Raw genomic sequence first — 23,376 nt, 5'->3', positions numbered from 1 at the left:
TGATGTCTATTTTTACTATTTTGAGAAAGTCACGAGTCTTCCGAAGCTTTTGGGGTGGTATTCGAGAACGGACGGCGATTTGATGGACGTGACAGATACAAATTTCTAATGCATCTTTCGGCATCGACATTTTGTCAATTACAGAATCTGCTAACTCTGATAACTGCTCACAATTTGTTCGCTTCCGGGTCGGTGTAAAGTCGCCACCGGGATTCCAAGAGACGCATAAAGCTCTACACTCAACCCCCGTTGGTTGGACAAAGTCAAACTAAAAAATGACAAACTGTCACTTTTTACACGGGACTCACACTTACTATCATATCAAACTTTGGAAGTGTGTGTGAGCTCTGTGTAAAGAGGTTGTTAAACTTATATCCACCTATGTGGTTGATGCCTTCCTCACTTTTTACCAAAAATGGGTATATGCTAGGGTATATGAGTGGTTTCATCATTTTTTTAAATCCAGAAAAAAAGAACACAATGTATAACTTATGTGGTCATAACTCGAGACAGGGTTGCCGGATCTTCAATGTTTTGGACTCTTTGGAAAGGCATTTCAATTACCTAACCAACGATGGGTCGGATGATGGATCCGGTCATAGTTTACATACATTTAAGTGAGATCCGGCTTCAAAAATGTACATGAATACCATTTAAGTGGTCATAACTCGAGACAGGGTTGCCTTCAATGTTTTGGACTCATTGGAAAGGCCTTTCAATTACCTAACCAACGATGGGTCGGATGATGGATCCAGACATAGTTTACATACATTTAAGTGAGATCCGGCTTCAAAAAAGTACATAAATATCACTTAAGTGGTCATAACTCGAGACAGGGTTGCCAGATCTTCAATGTTTTGGACTCATTGGAAAGGCCTTTCAATTACCTAATCAACGATGGGTCGGATGATGGATCCGGACAGCGTTTACATGCATACAATTGAGATCCGGGTATTTGTGAAAACACATTTTTATGCATAACTTTTGAACTACTTATCGAAACTTCAAACAATTCAATAGCGATGTATGGGACCCTAAACCAAGTCGAATGCAACCGGTTCGATCAAAATCGGTTCAGCCAGTGCTGAGAAAACTCAGTGAGAATTTTGGTCACATACATACATACTAGGGTGGGTACGTTTTTCAAAAAGTTCTCGGATCAAGCTTTAGTATGGTTCCCCTTGTACACTGAAAGAAACCAACATAGCAAAATCAAACGTTTTTTCACGTGAGCTACTCCAAAAACCAACACGATAACTTCACGTGCTTTTCCTTTGACTTTATCGTGCTTTTCATTTCAAATGAATGTGAAATTCATTCAGCCCCAGCTGATCATTGGCAAACAAACATTCACTCATTTTTCGCATGGTGTTCTCGTGAGACTTAAATGAATTTCACCTTGATTTGCCCCAATCGGCTTGTCCTTTGGTTTTGAAGTGTAAATCACGTGAGATTCAAATGAATTTCATTTTGATTTGCTCCAATCGACTTGTCCTTTGATATCCAAGTGAAATTCACGTTAGTTTCAAATGCTATCGATGACGATATTTAATCCTAAAGCAAGATGGCAACTTTCATAAAGTCCGAGCTAGAGCTCGCTCTCTTTATTTTATTTTCATCCCGAAAAAAGTTGATTTTAATGAATAAAATATTGCTGGATTATTTTTAATAATATGGTAAGTAATTTCTATTGAATTCTTTACAATATTTAATACTCAGCAGAAAATTTCTAATATTTCTACAGGTAATCACGGATAGGAGAACTTCCGGCGAAACCTAGGGATTCCCGGAAGAGGACTTTCCAAGACCCCGTCCAGGCTTGTTCCGGTGTGTGAGAGTGTGAGAGATCCGGTGTGTGGCATAGAATTCAATTTTCGCTGATCGTCCAGAATGTGCATCTTTTTTTAAAGTGTGAATCGTTCTCGAAAAAGTGATGTTTTTGATTAACACCAAAACTCCCAAGCTCGAGAAAAGGGGGAATTTCCATACCAATTCCCCCTTTTTCTTGAGCTTGGGAGTTAAGGTGTTAATCATGCAAAAGTGTTTGTTAGGTGTTGTTTACGCTACATAAATAAAGGCATAAATCAAAAAATATTAAACGTATTTTTATTTTACAATCAATCAGAATAGGCAAAAATATGCTACATAATATCCTCACTTGGAAATTAAAAGAAAATCATTTGATTTCGATGTGCAATTTATTTCATTCTCATAAATATTTCATGTGATAATCATGTGAGATGACACGTTAGATTAACGTGTTTTGCTTTTGAATTTATCGCGTCCCGCGATGACAAATTTCTAAGTGATTTGCACATGACATTCACATGTAATGTCGTATGGGGCAGATTCACGTGTGAAACATGTGATATTGCTATGTGACTTTCTTTCAGTGTAGGGCATGCCCATAGGGACATTCATGCCAAATATCAGCTCATTTGGTTGTAAACTGGCTGCGCGCATCAGGGTTAAAGTTTACATGGGAATTACTATGGGAAATTGGAACTTTTTGTTCAAACGCTCCTACAGGTCTGGGAAAATCACGCGCCAACTTCTGGTATGGTCAGGCCTATGGGGAATGGTCTGGAGAACACTTTTCCCGAAGAGAGCATATGGATTCGTTGTCCCTAGACCTGGCGCATCGGCAAACAATCCGATGTCTCCGGAATCAACGGTTTTCACTCAAAAAGCATCAAATTTTCCTTAGCATGCTATGAAAGCTTGATGAACACCGCGACGCCATATGTCAGACAGCTACCAAGTGGTTGAAATATTTGCAAAAAAATACAAATTTGCTATGCAAAGATTTTGAATTCGACTAAATAATATAAGGATTACTCGAAATGATCATTTTCTACTTGAAAGAAGGTTTGCAATTGAATATTCCAGCCGTTTCTCTCCCACGTGGTAGCTGTCTGACATATGGCGTCGCGGTGTTCATCAAGCTTTCATAGCATGCTAAGGAAAATTTGATGCTTTTTGAGTGAAAACCGTTGATTCCGGAGACATCGGATTGTTTGCCGATGCGCCAGGTCTAGGGACAACGAATCCATATGCTCTCTTCGGGAAAAGTGTTATACAGACCATTCCCCTTAGGCTTGACCATACCAGAAGTTGGCGCGTGATTTTCCCAGACCTGTAGGAGACCTAGGAGACTGGCGAGCTGCAGCCCAGAACCGAGCAACATGGAACAACCTTCTTGATACAGCACGGGCACCGCGTATGGTGTTCTAAGCTGTTTGGTATGGTATGTATGTAGGAGCGTTTTAACAAAAAGTTCCAATTTCCCATAGTAATTCCCATGTAAACTTTAACCCTGATGCGCGCAGCCAGTTTACAACCAAATGAGCTGATATTTGGCATGAAAATCCCTATGGGCATGCCCTACAAGGGGAACCATACTAAAGCTTGATCCGAGAACTTTTTGAAAAACGTACCCACCCTAATACATACACACACACAGACATTTGTTCAGTTTTCGATTCTGAGTAGATATGTATACATGAAGGTGGGTCTAGGAGCTTTTAATAAAAAGTTCATTTTTAGAGCAGGATTATAGCCTTACCTCAGTGAGGAAGACAAAATGGAGCAATTCTCTACGAAATCGGTCTTTTTTCTTCAATTTTAATTTTTGTATTTTTTAATCCGGCTGAAACTTTTTTGGTGCCTTCGGTATGCCCAAAGAAGCCATTTTGCATCATTAGTTTGTCCATATAATTTTCCATACAAATTCGGCAGCTGTCCATACAAAAATGATGTATGAAAATTCAAAAATCTGTATCTTTTGAAGGAATTTTTGATCGATTTGGTGTCTTCGGCAAAGTTGTAGGTATGGATACGGACTACACTGGAAAAATAATACACGGTAAAAAAATTTGGTGATTTTTTATTTAACTTTTATCACTAAAACTTGATTTACAAAAACACTATTTTTATTTTTTTATTTTTGATATGTTTTAGAAGACATAAAATGCCAACTTTTCAGAAATTTCCAGGTTGTGCAAAAATCACTGACCGAGTTATGAATTTTTAATCAATACTGATTTTTCAAAAATCGAAATTTTGGTCGTAAAATTTTCAACTTCATTTTCGATGTAAATTCAAATTTGCAATCAAAAGTACTTTACTGAAATTTTGATAAAGTGCACCGTTTTCAAGTTATAGCCATATTTAAGTGACTTTTTGAAAATAGTCGCAGTTTTTCATTTTTAAATTAGTGCACATGTTTGCCCAGTTTTGAAAAAATATTTTTGAAAATTCTCTATATTTTGCTTATTCGGACTATGTTGATACGACCTTTAGTTGCTGAGATATTGCAATGCAAAGGTTTAAAAACAGGAAAATTGATGTTTTCTAAGTTTCACCCAAACAACCCACCATTTTCTATCGTCAATATCTCAGCAACTAATGGTCCGATTTTCAATGTTAATATATGAAACATTCGTGAAATTTTCCGATCTTTTCGAAAAAAATATTTTCAAAAATTTTAAATCGAAACTAACATATCAAAAGGCCGTAATATTGAATGTTTGGCCTTTGTGAAATGTTAGTCTTGATTTGAAAATTCCAAAAATATTTTTTTCGAAGAGATCGGAAAATTTCACAAATGTTTCATATATTAACATTGAAAATCGGACCATTAGTTGCTGAGATATTGACGATAGAAAATGGTGGGTTGTTTGGGTGAAACTTAGAAAACATCAATTTTCCTGTTTTTAAACCTTTGCATTGCAATATCTCAGCAACTAAAGGTCGTATCAACAAAGTCCAAATAAGCAAAATATAGAGAATTTTCTCAGCTTTTCAAAAATATTTTTTTCAAAACTGGGCAAACATGTGCACTAATTTAAAAAAATGAAAAACTGCGACTATTTTCAAAAAAGTCACTTAAATATGGCTATAACTTGAAAACGGTGCACTTTATCAAAATTTCAGTAAAGTACTTTTTGATTGCAAATTTGAATTTACATCGAAAAATGAAGTTGAAAAATTTTTACGACCAAAATTTCGATTTTTTGAAAAAATCAGTATTGATTAAAAAATTCATAACTCGGTCAGTGATTTTTTGCACAACCTGGAAATTTCTGAAAAGTTGGCATTTTATGCCTTCTAAAATAGTGTTTTTTTGTAAATCAAGTTTTAGTGATAAAAAGTTAAATAAAAAAATCACCAAATTTTTTTTACCGTGTATTATTTTTTTCCAGTGTAGTCCGTATCCATACCTACAACTTTGCCGAAGACACCAAATCGATCAAAAAATTCCTTCAAAAGATACAGATTTTTGAATTTTCATACATCATTTTTGTATGGACAGCTGCCGAATTTGTATGGAAAATTATATGGACAAACTAATGATGCAAAATGGCTTCTTTGGGCATACCGAAGGCACCAAAAAAGTTTCAGTCGGATTAAAAAATACAAAAAAAATCGAATGACCGAAATCCTAGAGAACTGCTCAATGACCCCGTTCGTTTGCCAACAATTGGTAGCAAACTATCGGGGTTTCAATGTTTTAGATTTTACGCCGTGTTGTCATTTTCCCCGATCATAATCGACGATCGCATCCGGGGGGATGGCAACCCTATTCCGACCAAAGCAAACTGACAACAGTCGACATTAGCACGGTTGTCAAATGAGAGCCCACAACAAAAGCACTAGCTGTCAAATGGTAGCCCATAACAAACCATTGTTTGGGTTTTTGATTTTCAATTTTCCCGCAATTCAAACGATAAATACCTGAAAAAAACACGTGAATTGTGTTGCTGTTGGCAAATTCTATCATATCCTTGGAGATTCCATTCCAATATTGGCTGAAAATTCATATCGAAAAAAGTGATTTTTCTGTTTACCTTTTTTTGCTTTTTTTCTTTTGGTCGATCAAACAGTGCGCCCGTACACTGTGAATCGGCATTACACATTTTTCAGTTTGGTTTTACACATTTGCAAGGGACTTTTGAGTTTAACCAGGATAACACACTTCGTGTTACCAAAATAATATGAATAATACTGATTCTGAGTGTTTGTTTTCTGAACTTCCAAGATGGCGGCTTCTTCGCTACCCCCTGATCGCATCGAACTGCGCTCCAGTTCATGTACACTCAAACCCCGATGGTTTGACACCAACTGTTGTCAAACGAACAGGGTCACTTTTTAGTTTGACACCCCTTTTACACAGAATTCACACACACTACCAAATGTTTGTTTTTAAAGTGTATTTTTTTAGTTTGACTTTGACCAACCACTAACTAACAACAACAAATTACAAAAGTGTCAAACAAAAAAGTGACCAACAGCCGGGGTTGAGTGTAAACAGTGCACTCCTTTGTAACCTTCAAATCGAGTCGGCGTAAAACTTAATAGGTCAAAGCTGTGAGAAATAAAGAATTAACAACAATAACAACCCTTTGACCTCATGTTCGTTTTCGTCGTGTCTTACCCTGTTCCGGATTCCACCAAGCTGTTTTAGCACAAACGTACATTCGCGACTGTCTACAACGTAAACATAAACAAGCGCCTCTTTTTATACGGCTGTTATTCAATACACGATTCTGCACGAATTAGTCTGTTTTGAGTACTTATTACACGGTAAACACGATTCACATTATTTAGGGGACAAAGAACCTAATTTTCTTCAAAAGCACGATGACAGCTGCCAATGTGTTGATTTCTTTACTCCATTTTTTTCGAATTGATGAAGACGAGAGATGAAATTGTGTAACACTTCTCACGGCATATAAAATTGAAAATCTTGACAAAGTTTTCCTAAAAAAAGGCCTTCCAGTCATCTTCTAGACAACCGTAGCCCCTCCTACATGTGACAACCGGAACTACTGCGCACATGACGCCAAACGTCATCCCAGTTTGTTGTTTTGCTCGCTTCATTCTCTCGTAATCACTCTTGTGAGGTTCGGTGTTGCTATCGCGTGTTGATGTAATAATCAAGTGTTACAACTTTGTGCAACATTATTCCACACCTGAATAACTTACCCAACAAGCTTATTCATAGCTCCTCGGTGCACGGTTCATGGCCAGCGGTACTCACAAAATGAAGGTCCTTTCGCTGTACAAACAAATGCTGCGCGAATCGGAGAAGTTCAGCTCGTACAACTACCGGTAAGATAATCGGCCTCTTAAATTAGTATTGCAACAACAACAATATTTTCAACTCACCGTAGAATGTACGCCCTTCGGCGGATTCGGGACGCCTTCCGGGAGAACAAAAGCCTTACGGATGCGACCAAAATTGAGGGTCAGATGGAGTACGCCCAGAAGAATCTGGGCATCATCAAGCGTCAGGTAATGAACTCATTTCACAATATTTGCTAAATAATGCTGATTGGTTGTGTTTGCAGGCACTCGTCGGGCAGCTATTCCAAGCAGATAAACTTGTTATCGAAAAGTAATGACTCTCAGCGTGATAGAGTAGCTTGGCTAATAACTATGTATAATCTATGACCACCAGCCATTAACAGATACGTTGCGTTTAGTTTGTTCAATATCTTGAAGTTCATCGTTCAAGAGCTTACAAAAAGGCTAGATTTATCAAACATTTCCTTAGAATGTAAATAGGTACCGTTCGACAGCTGCATGAGGAGACGAAATTGTTGCTTCATTAAATAAATCTTTGGAGTGAACTTGTGTGTTTTTTTTTTTACATAAAGGAAATTCTCATAAGTTTGGCTGGTTACGCACTCGCTCCTAAATCCATCCAATTGGTTGATTTTCACTACTTCTTTTGTAAAACTTTTGATAGAAACTTGCCTGCTCACTTCCTTTCTAGTCAAAAATTTACTACCACATTGACACCTCTGAGTGTCACAAGTTGGTTTGTTTGCATCAGAATCTACTTTCTCTTTCTCGCAAAAGTTGTTTGTCATGCGACTTATAAACTGGTATTTTTAAGCCTAACCGTCCGATGACAGTTAACATATTTCGCAGGGACAGTGACAGCTCGAGCTCGACCTTTGTTTGCATCAGGACACTGTGCCGAAGAGTTCGTCATTTATGAGTTAAATTATATATTTTTTCACTTAGATTGCCATTTAGCACAATAAACAAACCCGCAATATGTTATTTGGAGCGTTTGTCCAACCCCTACAACAATTTCCAGGTTTTCTCATCAAATGAGACGCAAACCGACGAGGTCGCGCAAACTGTCCCTTATACATAGGAAACTGCATAAATATAACAATCCAATTGTTGAATAATTAAAACCGTGCTTTTATCAACACATCTGTTTGTTTATTTATTTTTGAATATTAATTTATATGTGTGTGTGTGTGGTCCAATCCAATACCCGCTAACCGGTAGCGATATTATGGGAAAGTATAATTTGTATCAGACTTTGTATATGCCGAATGCTGATACAAATTATTTCAGTCCCGGGTATTAGGTGGTGATAGCCCTCGCGCTGCTTCCAACGACCCATTTCAGAATGACAGAGCTCCTTTCGGTCCAATTCCGAGGTCGCTGGGCATTGTTCGGCCCCGCCTAAACATAGAAGCAAGCATCTGAAGGAATCTCGATCTATATTTAGACTTCCAATCCCCTCAGGCAAATCAGGGATCAGCGCGTATTTAATATGAGAAGATAACATGTTTCAACACTTCACTGCTAGAGAGTAATCCTTCTGATGGCCGACTGCTTAGCGTCCCAGACCACCAATCCAGAGGTGTGAGTTCGAATCTCACCTGATTCATTTTCGTTTTTGTTCATATTCAAAGTTCAAATTCCTGATTCCAAATATCAAAGGTACCAGCTGGGATTTGATCCCTGAACCTTCTGCTCATGAGGCAGAAGTCGTAACCATTAAGCCACGGAACCGGTTATTTTTGAATATTAATTTATATCACTTTATTTCCATACAAAAAAAAAATCTCATTTGCACAATACGCAACTCTAAGCCTGAGGAAGCACTTTGTAGGGGTTCAAAATTCCGTTGGGGTCCATCATCTGCTTCATCTGCTGCATCAACGCCAACGATTCCGGCTGCTTCGAGTACTTCAGGTACTTGGTCTTGAGGAACCCAATCCCGTGCTCAGCGCTGACACTTCCCCTCAGCTTGGACGTGTACTCGTACACAAACGGTTCCAACAGTTTGTAAATCTCAGGCGTAAACTTTTCACACGACACGTTCAGATGGAGGTTCGAATCGCCCACGTGCCCATAGCCGGTGACCTTGGTTGCCAGCGGACCAACCCGGTCCCGCACGGCCAGCACGATGTCGTAAAAGTTGTCCAACGGAAGCGAAATGTCGTACTTGAAGCAGTAGCCATCGTTGATGAGACTGTCAGCGATCAGTTCACGGAGCTTCCAGATGTTCTGGAAAGATGGGATTGGCAGGTGACATTCGTGTTGCAGTGATGCGATGACGAGATCTTACCCTCATTTTTGTAGGTTCGTTGGTAACGGTACCGTCTAGGACTATGCCTTGTTCCATTGAAGATTCCAGAAAATTTGTTAGCTTCTCCTCATCGTGATTCATGTTGCTTCCGGAAGTCTCGATTAACATATAGAAAGGATACTTTTCTATCGGTGACCTAAGAAAGGTATTAAATTCAATAATATATATAATAAATGTAACATATTTAAAAAAAAATTAGGTTTGGTACTTCAGAAAATATATTGTTACCCTGATTTTTTTTTCAAATAAAAAAAAGAAAAGAAAGTATAAACAACGAAATTAAACACGGTGTGGTTCGTAGAACAAACTTAAGATAAAAAAAATCGGCAAGTCTGATATTTGGCACCCGACATGTTACGGGTCGAATCGATATATTTCGCCAAAGGGTCTAAAACAACTCTTTTTTTTTAGATTTTTTTTTAAAGATTGTACAGGATATTTCTTCAGAAAAATCGTTCTTCAGAAAAATCTGTTTTTTCTTCTTAGATGCAAATGTATCCTAAATCAACAACATTGTAAACGTTTTTGAGGGAAAATTTCGTCAACACACTAAACTAAACTGGCACTAAACTGAAACATTTTTTCAAAATTGTATTTTTTGACAGGTTTGCATTTACAAAACAGCGGATAACTTTGCAATGATTCATCATAATCAATGTTTAAGGTAATTTTGGAAAGGAAATTTCAAGAGCTTTAAAAAAAAATTGTTAGGATTAAACCGTTCTATATTTTTTAAAAGCTTTTAATTTGGTAATTCAAACTATATTTTAAAAAAACGTTTCTTAATCCACCCTTAGGTGGTTGATGCCTTTCTCACATTCAGAGGGTAATGCTATCCAAAATAGATACAAAAGGGCGGACTTTTCATCAGATTGGTTAGTTAGATCTCCATCATTCCATGTGATTATAACTTTGATAGGGTCGTCAGATCTTCAATCTATTCAACTCGTTGGAAAGGTCTTTTGATCACCTATCCATCGACAGGTCGCATGATAGATCCGGACAACGTTTTCATCGAAATATATGAGTCCGGCTTCTAAAAATTTCATAAATAACACTTAAGTGCGCATAACTTTAGGGTTTGATAGGGTCATTAAGACCATGTGGTCGGATGGTTTAATAAATAAATAAATTAATTAATGACTTTTGATAGGGTTGTCAGATCTTCAATCTTTTGAACTCGTTGGAAAGGTCTTTCGAATACCTTTCTAAAAATGTGTAACATGACAAGGTTTCTTACAAAAACCACCCTTTTTACAATCTTCCGGACATTTGTTAGAATCGTTTTTTAGCATAACTTTTGAAGTACTTTACTAAACTTTACAATTTTCAATAGCGACTTATGGGACCCCAAGACGGATCGAATGCCTTGTCCAAATCGGTTCAGCCAGTGCCGAGATAATCTAGTGCAAATTTTTTTGATCAACATCCCACCACACACACAGACATTTGCTCAGAATGTGATTCTTAGTCGATAAGTATACATTAGGGTGTTTCAGCCAAACAAAAAAGTTCTCAGAATCAGGCAAACCGAGGTTCCCCTAGTAGAAGATACCCATAGGGACTCTCATGCCAAATATCAGCCCATTTGGTTGAGAATTGGCCTGTCCCCAGCGGTTTAAAGTTTACATGGAAATTACTATGGGATTTTTGTGCTTTTCGTTCAATCGTTCCTACAGGTCTGGGGACAACATGGATTCACTCGGAATAAAGACAGGTGTGTAGGGGATGGTCCACTGAACAAATTCCAGAAGGAATTAGGCTTGTCCATTCTGTCCCCGAGGTGCGCATTGGATCGACGTCCGGTGTCTCCAGAATCAACGATTCACCCTTCAAATGTACGCATTGTCCTTAGTATGCTATGACGGCTAGGAGAAAATTACGACGCCCCATGTCAGACGGTGAACACGTGGCAGAGCATCTACTCGAGTTTTGGCTCAGAAATATTCTTTAAAGTACTAAAATTATAATTATTGTTGTTCCTGGAAGAATTTCAACTATTCTAAATAACGTAAAATGATGATTTTGTGTTAATAATGCAATCGATGTCCCTCCACGTGTTCACCGTCTCATATGGGGCGTCGTGGTTTTCACCTAGCCGTCATAGCATACTAAGGAAATGCGATGCTTTTGAAGGATGAATCGTTGGTTTTGGAGACACCGGACGTCGATCCAATGCGCACCTTGGGGACAGAATGGACAAGCCTAATTCCTTCTGGAATGTGTTCATTGGACCATCCCCTACACACCTGTCTTTATTCCGAGTGAATCCATGTTGTCCCCAGACCTGTAGGAACGATTGAACGAAAATCACAAAAATCCCATAGTAATTTCCATGTAAACTTTAAACCGCTGGGGACAGGCCAATTCTCAACCAAATGGGCTGATATTTGGCATGAGAGTCCCTATGGGTATCCTCTACTAGGGGAACCTCGGTTTGCCTGATTCTGAGAACTTTTGGTTTTGGATGAAACACCCTAGTATACATGAAGTTGGGTCTAGGAAGTCAAATAAAGAATTTCGTTTTTCGAGTGATTTTATAGCCTTTCCTCAGTAAGGTGAGAAACTCAAAAACAATTATTGAAAAACATCTGACAACGGAATCGACGTAACACCTTATAATGTGGCCCTCTTAAACCTTGCGGTTTCGTCAACGGATCCACAGGCGTGTATCGTTCTTTTTGCAACAAGACTCCGCCTCCCGGGTCTCCTAAGTGTGAAGGTATGGGCACGGGGAGAGGGCACCGAATACCTATATTTACACTTAGAATTTTTTGCGTCCGCCCCGAGATTCGAACCGGCGACCTCTGGATTGTGAGTCCAGTGCGCGGTCCGATTGATCCACACAGGCAGACAGACATTTGCTGACATTTGCTTTAAATTATACTAAAATGTAATTAAAGCTGTTATTTGAACCCCTTTGTTTTAATAAAATAGTGCGCTGACCGTCAGGAATGGCTTTTTTTTTTAAAGCAATTGAATTTTTCGGCCGAAAAATTGTACGGAACGAATACTATTACTAAGCAGTTATAATTTCCTTCCCAAAATTGTTCAAAACATAAAAAATCTGCTAAAACTTCGCAAAGTTACACACACTTTTGTTTAAAATAAAAATAACAAGCAAAAGTATCAACATTTGAATGAAAAAAGTGTTTCAGAAACACACAGTTGTTTTGCAATCATTAGTACCGTAAAACGGGGTTAAAAAATAAAAATAAATAAAAAATATGTGGAAGACGTTCCCGCAATAAAGTGAAAAAAGTGACAAAAAGTATTATTTTTTGTTGTTATAAATAAAAACGTTGAACTGAACGCAATCGTAGTTTCATTCAAATATGACGAAAACTCGCTATTTGTAATTCACGAAAATGACGAAAATGTGCCAACACATGTGTTTTGAATCTACCTCCAGTGAGCTAAAACTTGCAATAAGTGTTTGACTATCAATTCAATCGTATCGAGAAATTCCTGCCATTAAAATTTCATCAATCAATTTCTAGAGATACCTCGAAAAAATAAAAACCGAATACATTATTCTATCAAAATAACTCTCATTTTTCATAAAATTGAAGCAAACTTTTCTTGTTTAGCTGTAAACACCATCATGATGCGCAGATTAAAAGAAACAAAATGCAACATAAAACTCATTAAAACATGCTGATGAAAAAAAAAATACAAAATCGTTGAAAGTTAAAAACCAAAAGTGTCTACCCTACCCTACACTACTTCAGTTGTTTTAGAATGTCAAAAATTATTCTAAATGCAAGGGAATGCATATTAAATTAATGTGAGCTGATTAAAGTGCTCCTTTGAAATTTGAAAAACTCAAAATATGGGGTTAAAAACATGTATGTTGTGTTCAAATCAATGTGGTAGATGCTTTGGTGGATTTTTGACGAATTATTTCAAAAAAATCCACCGCGGTTAACCAAATCAAATTAACAATAGTACTAAGAACTAAAATGGAACATAAATACTATAGTACTAAGTACTAGAATGGAACATCCATTTTATGAGGTGAAAACCCGACATAAGTGACCTTTGGATTCCATAAGTCCATGAGAGTTGTGAGAGTGTGTGCGTGCAACATGGAGTTAAACCACGTCCGTGGTTAAAATTTTTCAAGTGCCATGGAAAACTTCACAGAAAGTTTAAATCCACCCTACCCTACCCTACACTACTTCAGTTGTTTTAGAATGTCAAAAATTATTCTAAATGCAAGGGAATGCATATTAAATTAATGTGAGCTGATTAAAGTGCTCCTTTGAAATTTGAAAAACTCAAAATATGGGGTTAAAAACATGTATGTTGTGTTCAAATCAATGTGGTAGATGCTTTGGTGGATTTTTGACGAATTATTTCAAAAAAATCCACCGCGGTTAACCAAATCAAATTAACAATAGTACTAAGAACTAAAATGGAACATAAATACTATAGTACTAAGTACTAGAATGGAACATCCATTTTATGAGGTGAAAACCCGACATAAGTGACCTTTGGATTCCATAAGTCCATGAGAGTTGTGAGAGTGTGTGCGTGCAACATGGAGTTAAACCACGTCCGTGGTTAAAATTTTTCAAGTGCCATGGAAAACTTCACAGAAAGTTTAAATCCATGTTGCAGATTTGACAGCTCGATACACTTAAGGATCATCGCACAATTTTCGTATTGAAAATTTAATAAATAAGAAAACAAAATGAAATGATAGTAGAGCAGTTCTCTAGGATTTCGGTCATTCGATTTTTTTTGTATTTTTTAATCCGACTGAAACTTTTTTGGTGCCTTCGGTATGCCCAAAGAAGCCATTTTGCATCATTAGTTTGTCCATATAATTTTCCATACAAATTTGGCAGCTGTCCATACAAAAATGATGTATGAAAATTCAAAATCTGTATCTTTTGAAGGAATTTTTGATCGATTTGGTGTCTTCGGCAAAGTTGTAGGTATGGATACGGACTACACTAGAAAAAATAATACACGGTAAAAAAATTTGGTGATTTTTTATTTAACTTTTGTCACTAAAACTTGATTTACAAAAACACTATTTTTAATTTTTTTATTTTTGATATGTTTTAGAGGACATAAAATGCCAACTTTTCAGAAATTTCCAGGTTGTGCAAAAATCATTGACCGAGTTATGAATTTTTAATCAATACTGATTTTTCAAAAATCGAAATTTTGGTCGTAAAATTTTTCAACTTCATTTTCGATGTAAAATTAAATTTGCAATCAAAAGTACTTTAGTGAAATTTTGATAAAGTGCACCGTTTTCAAGTTATAGCCATATTTAAGTGACTTTTTTGAAAATAGTCGCAGTTTTTCATTTTTTAAAATTAGTGCACATGTTTGCCCAGTTTTGAAAAAAATATTTTTGAAAAGCTGAGAAAATTCTCTATATTTTGCTTATTCGGACTTTGTTGATACGACCTTTAGTTGCTGAGATATTGCAATGCAAAGGTTTAAAAACAGGAAAATTGATGATTTCTAAGTCTCACCCAAACAACCCACCATTTTCTATCGTCAATATCTTAGCAACTAATGGTCCGATTTTCAATGTTAATATATGAAACATTTGTGAAATTTTCCGATCTTTTCGAAAAAAATATTTTCAAAATTTTCAAATCAAGACTAACATTTCCAAAAGGCCAAACATTCAATATTTTGCCCTTTTAAAATGTTAGTCTTGATTTGAAAATTTTGAAAATATTTTTTTCGAAAAGATCGGAAAATTTCACAATTGTTTCATATATTAACATTGAAAATCGGACCATTAGTTGCTGAGATATTGACGATAGAAAATGGTGGGTTGTTTGGGTGAAACTTAGAAAACATCAATTTTCCTGTTTTTAAACCTTTGCATTGCAATATCTCAGCAACTAAAGGTCGTATCAACAAAGTCCGAATAAGCAAAATATAGAGAATTTTCTCAGCTTTTCAAAAATATTTTTCAAAACTGGGCAAACATGTGCACTAATTTTAAAATAAAAACTGCGACTATTTTCAAAAAGTCACTTAAATATGGCTATAACTTGAAAACGGTGCACTTTATCAAAATTTCACTAAAGTACTTTTGATTGCAAATTTGATTTTACATCGAAAATGAAGTTGAAAATTTTACGACCAAAATTTCGATTTTTGAAAAATCAGTATTGATTAAAAATTCATAACTCGGTCAATGATTTTGCACAACCTGAAATTTCTGAAAAGTTGGCATTTTATGTCCTCTAAAACATATCAAAAATAAAAAATTAAAAATAGTGTTTTTTGTAAATCAAGTTTTAGTGATAAAGTTAAATAAAAAATCACCAAATTTTTTTACCGTGTATTATTTTTCCAGTGTAGTCCGTATCCATACCTACAACTTTGCCGAAGACACCAAATCGATCAAAAATTCCTTCAAAAGATACAGATTTTTGAATTTTCATACATCATTTTGTATGGACAGCTGCCAAATTTGTATGGAAAATTATATGGACAAACTAATGATGCAAAATGGCTTCTTTGGGCATACCGAAGGCACCAAAAAAGTTTCAGTCGGATTAAAAAATACAAAAATTAAAATTGAAGAAAAAAGACCGATTTCGTAGAGAATTGCTCAGTAAAAAAATGATCACAACTATTTTTGTTAAGGTCACATTAATTCAATTGTTATTAATTTTGTGTTGGAAAACTTCATACTTTTTTGTACTTGTTCAATTGGTTGCTTTAAAATTGTGAACAATTAGAATAATAAATAAACATTGTTTTTTAGGCGATTTAAAAACAAAACATATCCAATCTTTAATTGAAAAATAATCAGGGGTGACGTTGGTTCTGAGGGTGAGATTAGGTCATGACGAATCAAATGCCGAGCAAACTTAAAAAGTGTAAATTAAAAGAATAACAAAAAAATTAGTAATTAATTACATATTTTAAGTGTTATGAGAATTGATTTACGAAAAAATAACTTAGGGAAAGGACAAATGGAATAATTTGTACAACTGATTTTATGAATACGTTTGTTGTGTTAACTTACTGCAGATTGAAATGCGTTGTGCTAGCCTCCAGCGACAGGTCATCGATCATCTCGCACGACGAAAGAATTTCTCCGAGACCCCGTTTGGCCGCCAGGAAGGTACTCCTAACAGCGTCAAAGCTTTCCAGCCCCAGAAAAGCTACGTTGACCGACTTCGATGCCGTGGGACAAAAGATCGACAGCCGGGTGATGATTCCAAGCGTTCCTTCGGATCCAATGAAGAGATGCTTCAGATGGTAGCCAGTGTTGTCCTTTTTAAAGTTGGACATCAGGTCCATGATGCGACCTTCAGCTGTGACTGCTTCAACTCCCAGAACCGATCCGTGAAGGTTCCCATAGCGGACCAGTCTCAACCCTCCAGCATTTGTGGAAACATTCCCGCCAATGTGACAAGATCCTTTTGCTCCCAGGTCCAGCGGCATCACCAGTCCCTTCTCGTTGGCTTTCTCCTCCAGAGTTCCCAGCACACACCCTGCCTGACAGACCAGAATCCCCGAGTACTCATCGATCTGCTCGATTTTGTCCATCAACTGTAGCGAAAGGACAACCTCATCAAATACCGGAACCGATCCGCCGACCAGACCAGTGTTGCCACCCTGAGGACAAACTGCCAACCTCCGCTCGTTGCAGTACCTCATTATCTCCGCTACTTCACCGGTACTCTTTGGTTTCAGGACCACCCGACTGTACCCGCGGACACTTCCCAGGTAGTCGATGTTGAAGCCCTGAATGTCCTCACTTTGGGTGAGAACCCGGCTGCCGCCGAGGATGGACTCAAATTTGGCAATGTCTCCATTGGTCACTTCGGCGAACTGGCCACGCTGGACCGGGTAGCGTTCCTTGGTTAGCGCTGGGATCTCTCGGTGGGTTGAGGATAGTTGGCGTGCTAACGACGGGATTGGTTTGTGGCGGAGGAGTTTGCCGGTGGAAGCAAGATATCGGAGCAGCATGGTTGGGATCTGTCGATGAAAAAAATAAAATAAAGAAAACATAAGAGCAATTCTCTACAAAATCGGTATTTTTTCTTAAATTTTAGTTTTTGTATTTTTTAATCCGACTGAAACTTTTTTGGTGCCTTTGGTATGCCCAAAGAAGCCATTTTGCATCATTAGTTTGTCCATATAATTTTCCATACAAATTTGGCAGCTGGCCATACAAAAATGATGTATGAAAATTCTAAAATCTGTATCTTTTGAAGGAATTTTTTGATCGTTTTGGTGTCTTCGGCAAAGTTGTAGGTGTGGCTATGGACTACACTGAAAAAAAATGAAACAAGGTAAAAAAAAAATTGGTCATTTTTTATTTAACTTTTTGTCACTAAAACTTGATTTGCAAAAAAAACACTAACATTTGAATATTACGCCTTTTTAAAATGTTAGTCTTGGTTTAAAAATTTTGAAAATATTTTTTTCGAAAGGATCGGAAAATTTCACGAATGTTTCATATTTTAACATTGAAAATCGAACCGTTAGTTGCTGAGATATCGACATTAGAAAATGGCGTGTTGTTTGGGTGGGACTTAGAAAACATCAATTTTCCTGCTTTTAAACCTTTGCATGGCAATATCTCAGCAACTAAGGGTCGTATCAACAAAGTCCGAATAAGCAAAATATAGAGAATTTTCTCAGCTTTTCAAAAATCCGAATAAGCAAAATATAGAGAATTTTCTCAGCTTTTCAAAAATATTTTTTACAAAGGTGGGCAAACATGTGCACTAATTTAAAAAAATGAAAAACTTCGACTATTTCCAAAAAAGTCACCTAAAAATGGATTTAACTTGAAGACGGTGCACTTTATCAAAATTTCACTAAAGTACTTTTTGATTGCAAATTTGATTTTACATCGAAAAATGAAGTTTAAAAATTTTTGCGGCCAATTTTTCGATTTTTTGAAAAAATCAGTATTGATTCAAAAATTCATAATTTGCTCAAAGATTTTTTGCACAACCTGGAAATTTCTGAAAAGTTGGCATTTGATGTCCTCTAAAACATATAAAAAATAGTGTTTTTTTGCAAATCAAGTTTTAGTGACAAAAAGTTAAATAAAAAATCACTGAAATTTTTTTACCGTGTATCATTTTTTTCAGCGTAGTCCATATCCATACCTACAACTTTGCCGAAGACGCCAAAACGATCAAAAAATTCCTTCAAAAGATAAAGATTTTAGAATTTTCATACATCATTTTTGTATGGCCAGCTGCCAAATTTGTATGGAAAATTATATGGACAAACTAATGATGCAAAATGGCTTCTTTGGGCATACCAAAGGCACCATAAAAGTTTCAGTCGGATTAAAAATTACAAAAAAAATCGAATGACCGAAATCTGAGAGAACTGCTCATAAAGGAAATACGATATGATAAAATTAAAAAAAAAACTGTATTGATTTCTCGACACAAAAAATCCCCCACTAACTGGTGTTACTATGAGCAAAAATCATAGCCAAAATAAGAAATAAACGATATAATAGGGTAATTTAACCATTAATGGACCCCCTAGTAGAGCCGAAGCACATTTTTCACAAATTTTCAATATTTGTAGCACTTTTTCAAAACCCTTAGTACAAAACGATGAAATCTGAAGTCTTTTGAAGAATTTTGACTGTTTGTTTCATCAGTTATTTGTTTTTGAGCAGAAAAATAGCCATTTGAAAAAGACGTGTATTTTGCCCTTTTCCTAAAGCGGACCCGGGTTCACTATAGGCAAACTGTTATTTTTATACCAAATTTAACCGATATTTGATGTTTTGATGCATGGGGGTTCCCTGGCCGAAATAATTAGACCCGTATTTTTTTGTTTGGCCATTAGGATGACCTATTCCGTGTTAGGGTGGTCTGAAAAATTGCCATTTTCGTCGATTTTCGCAAAAACCACTTTTTTCGAAAAATCATAACTCCTCGCCATTTTAACCGATTTCAATTGTCTTATACCACGGGATTGAAACTCGTCTGAAAAACCTGTATCATTTTCTCATTCGAAACAGTGGCGCCACGTGGTGGTAGCTGCCCTGTTTATTACACTGTGAAATTTTCCATGGCCAATCCAAGGAACCAGAAGGTGACAACAGAAATGTCCGTCCAAAAGGGGTGCTGCAAAAAAACTTATTATTTTTAACACATTTTCGAGCAAATCAGCAACGAATTACAAGTTTGACAGTTGAACTACACTTAAAAGTTGGTTTTGTTATTTGTTTTTGCAAAACCGCATATTTTTAACGAAAGTGCCAAAAATTTTCGTATTCACCTTTTGCCTCTTGGTGGCGCTTTGCGTTAGTATGTGTGTGGTCGATGTTTGCGGACGTGCACGCAGAACACAGAACAGTGAGAACTAGCGAAAATGCCTCACTTTCTTCTGATACAAGTCGCCATATTGAAATTGCTTGAAGATTCATACCCGTGCTTATACGCAAATGAAAGGTGATAAGTTGGCCTTTTAATGAAAAATAGTGAGAAGTTTCAAAAATCTAGCCTAACATATGAAAAGGGCGTATGAAACTTTAAAATGCCGTCTGGACCAAAGAGCCTATGTCTGGAAATATTTTTATCGGATTCCCCGGACATTTTTACGTAACATACCAAAAAATGGGAGGAGTTCATTTACAGGATTCTAAGATATGATTTTTTGAAAATAAAATCCGTGTTTTTGGACGTGCTGCGCGCAAAAAATTGGCAAAAAATCAACTTTTTCACTAAAACTGCGATAACTTCAAAATTTCAGCGATGACCTATGCATGTCTGGGTACCAAAAGTCTTTTAATTACAAAAAAATTGGTACCCAAACATCTATAGGTCATCGCTGAAATTTTAAAGTTATCATAGTTTTAGTGAAAAAAGTTGATATTTTGCCGATTTCGTCATTTTCCGGTTTTTGTGCGCGGCGCGTCGAAAAACACGGATTTTATTTTCAAAAAAATCATATCTCGGAATCCTGTTAATGAATTCTTCCCATTCTTTAGTATGTTATGTCAAAATGTCCGGGAAATCCGATAAAAATATTTCCAGACATAGGCTCTTTGGTCCAGACACCGTCAAAACGGCATTTTAAAGTTTCATATGCACTTTTCATATGTTAGGCTAGATTTTCCAAACTTTTTACTATTTTTCATTGAAAGGCCAACTTATCACCTTTCATTTGCGTGTAAGACAGTTGAAATCGGTTAAAATGGCGAGGAGTTATGATTTTTCGAAAAAAGTGGTTTTTGCGAAAATCGACGAAAATGGCCATTTTTCAGACCACCCTAACACGGCATAGGTCATCCTAATGGCCAAACAAAAAAATACGGGTCTAATTATTTCGGCCAGGGAACCCCCAGAAAATTTTTGAACCCGATCCGAGCACTTTTGTTTTTTTCCATGCTGTTTTCGTGGGAAATTGCTGAATAGATATAATGAATAAAAGATTGATTTTGCTCATTTTTCATCATATACAAATAGTTTTGTTAACAAATTTGGCTTTTAACAACAAATAAACCTAACAGACAATATATTTTTTACAGTTGCTGATAAAACCACGCATGTTTATTAAAAAAAAAGTTTTGTCATTGATTTTGTATTATAAAATATCATTTCAAACTACAATTATGATGCTTCAGTTAAGTACAATTAACTATAGTTTTGAATAATTATAAATTCTTACGGCTTCAGCATTTTTGGTACTTTTAACATGAAAACAGCTACATATATTTATACTAATAATTGAAAAAAAAATATGCGTTTAGGTTGATAACAACAAGCATTTATTGTATGTTTAAGAGAAACTTATGCTTAAATACACAGTTTTCTTCATTTTTGAAGGTTAAATTAACTGGGGTCCTTTTTTGGAAAAGTTTGGATTTTCGTTGTCTTATATTGGACCCCCCTCATTTTTGCTCGAAAATGCGCAGTTCTTTGCTTTATTTAAGTAATGTTCCTTAAACTTACATTATTTCGACTTGCTGAAGTTAAATAATCAGTCAAAAAATGATTGGATAGTTGATTCAATCATAAAATATAGATGCAGTTTGTTGTGAAAATCCTAGTGGCCATGGCTGATTTCAGATGTCGAACTCAAAACACTTATTTTAGGCAAAAAGGACAATTCAATGTCAGTCAACATTGTTTTAAATTATGCTAAACATGCCAAATAAAAGATTTGCAGACAACAACACGCTTAAAATTGTGATTTTGTTGAATTTTTCATCAAAAACCCTTCTGAGGGTCCACTATAGGAATGGGTCCACTAATGGATAACGTACGTTTTCCTTTTTAATTCACGAGATATTAAATTACTAAGTTAAGAGTTGATTAATTACCCAAAAATAAAAAGGAAAAGCATGTTAGCAATTTTTTAAACACTAGTTTATGTAAATGATTGACAAAAATCAAACCATCCAAACATTAACGACCCCCGGGTCTTTTGTGGTCTCTATTGCAAGTTTCTGCTCGAACCTAGGAGTCCGAAGGCTTGAATGGGGAGAGCACCCAAACCTTTTTCACTCCAAGGAACCTTCCACTCCAGTGTTTGAACTGACGACCTTTGGATTGCGAGTCCAACCGCCGCCAGCGATTCCACCGGAGTAAGTTTGGTTTGGTGTGTTGTTTGTACTTATGGCATGGAGACGACTCCTACACCTGGAATGACTTAACGGCCTAACAACCAAGGCCGGGACCGACATTTTACTTCCTCATCCGATGGAAGGTTGCAGCAGATGGGAATCGAACGTAAATGATTGACCTCCTCTGCAAATTCACAGTTTTCGCGAATTTTGGCAAATTCCAGACTTTTACCGATTTCCCGACTTGAGTGGACTGAATGACCATAAAATTTAATACTAACTTTTCTTTCTGGATTGTTTTTTTTTTCCATACCCTTGACCTTGCCCTTGACTTTATTTTACTTGTGTCCCACATTTTCTGTTATATTTTTTCATTTATCATAATTCATCACAAATTGTGTTAACAGTCCTTGACACAAAAAAAAATTCTGTATTGTAATTTTGACTTCTAAAATAGAAGTCAAAACACATCTAAAATACGATTTTTAAACATTTACAAAGTCAATTCACCAAATCAATAATTGTATGAATTCTGCCTAAAGGCTTCTGATACACAATAAAATAATTGGAAGTTTTTAGTCAGGAAAAGGGTTGAGTTGTTGAGGGTTAATCATTTTGGTTTGTATTTCAATGTAATTTCAATTGATATTTTGAACGTTGTTGAAAATCATTATATCTTTTCCTTCAACTCTGGCTTAGGAGAACAGGAAAAAACAAGTATAGAAGTACATTTCTTACTTCAAAACACTTGATATTGTTTTGTGATTTAGTTTCACGTTACACATGTTGTGTTTTCCAAACAAAATTAGCAAAATTCAATTAAAAGAATTTTTTTTTTATTATTTTGTCGTTCATACTGTAACAAAAAGTTTATTTTTCGTTATAAGCGAGATCAATAAAATTTACTTTTGGTCTTGAAACTGAGACTGAGAGAAAATCGAGGAAAAAAATATATTTGTTCAAATTTCTCTTAGAAGTTCACTTTCATCGCCTTTTGAGTTAATTCTTCATGCACATTTTAAATCCTATGTACAATAATAACACCTTTATCCATGGGTGTCCAACCTGTTTGATTTTCCTTAAGTTGTGTACTATACGATCAAGTTGGAACCGGCTTTCTGCTTTGGGACACTTGTTGAGATCATGAACTACCGGAGAAGTGGCACCTTTTGAATCAATCAGTAGACAATTTTTGAGGATTTACGGCTTGCTTTGAAATATTTTAAAGTTACCTGTTTTGAGCGACTCAAAAAAATATGTTTTGCTAGTGTTTTTGTTGAAAATAATAGCTGTCTAATATACTCAAGGTCCAACACTACACGGTGGAAACGTCAGCCCAACTGTTCGTTAAAGTATTGAAGAAAATATCAAAACCGCCCTCAATAGGTTGACGAATATTAAAAACATTTATTCTGTCTAACCCCTA

At 36.1% G+C, this 23,376-nt stretch overlaps 2 protein-coding genes across 3 annotated transcripts in view; one reads left to right on the top strand and one right to left on the bottom strand.

Annotated features, from left to right (window-relative positions):
• Positions 1-6,879: 6,879 nt before the first annotated feature.
• LOC6032507 (LYR motif-containing protein 4) lies at positions 6,880-7,634 on the top strand. Its single transcript, XM_001843043.2, has 3 exons — positions 6,880-7,113; positions 7,176-7,296; positions 7,353-7,634. Exons 1-3 carry the CDS (start codon positions 7,025-7,027, stop codon positions 7,401-7,403), a joined length of 261 nt encoding a protein of 86 aa, XP_001843095.2. The 5' UTR covers positions 6,880-7,024; the 3' UTR covers positions 7,404-7,634.
• Positions 7,635-8,199: 565 nt separating this feature from the next.
• Positions 8,200-23,376, bottom strand: part of LOC6032508 (D-2-hydroxyglutarate dehydrogenase, mitochondrial) — a 45,065-nt gene continuing 29,888 nt past the window's right edge. The window contains exons 2-5 of one of the 2 annotated variants that reach the window (XM_038264478.1): positions 16,419-17,377; positions 9,383-9,539; positions 8,850-9,321; positions 8,200-8,269 (exon numbers count right to left, since the gene is read on the bottom strand). In XM_038264478.1, coding sequence (XP_038120406.1) covers positions 8,899-9,321; positions 9,383-9,539; positions 16,419-17,368 — 1,530 coding nt within the window. In that variant the 5' untranslated portion in view covers positions 17,369-17,377 and the 3' untranslated portion in view covers positions 8,200-8,269; positions 8,850-8,898. Of the gene's footprint in view, positions 8,270-8,825; positions 9,322-9,382; positions 9,540-16,418; positions 17,378-23,376 lie in introns of those variants that run through there. The other variant, XM_038264477.1, reaches the window with a different exon arrangement.

This window comes from Culex quinquefasciatus, chromosome 3 (genome assembly GCF_015732765.1).
Source record: "Culex quinquefasciatus strain JHB chromosome 3, VPISU_Cqui_1.0_pri_paternal, whole genome shotgun sequence".
Lineage (NCBI taxonomy): Eukaryota > Metazoa > Arthropoda > Insecta > Diptera > Culicidae > Culex > Culex quinquefasciatus.
Note: the sequence above shows the minus strand (reverse complement) of the source record. Positions and strands in the feature narration are given on the sequence as shown.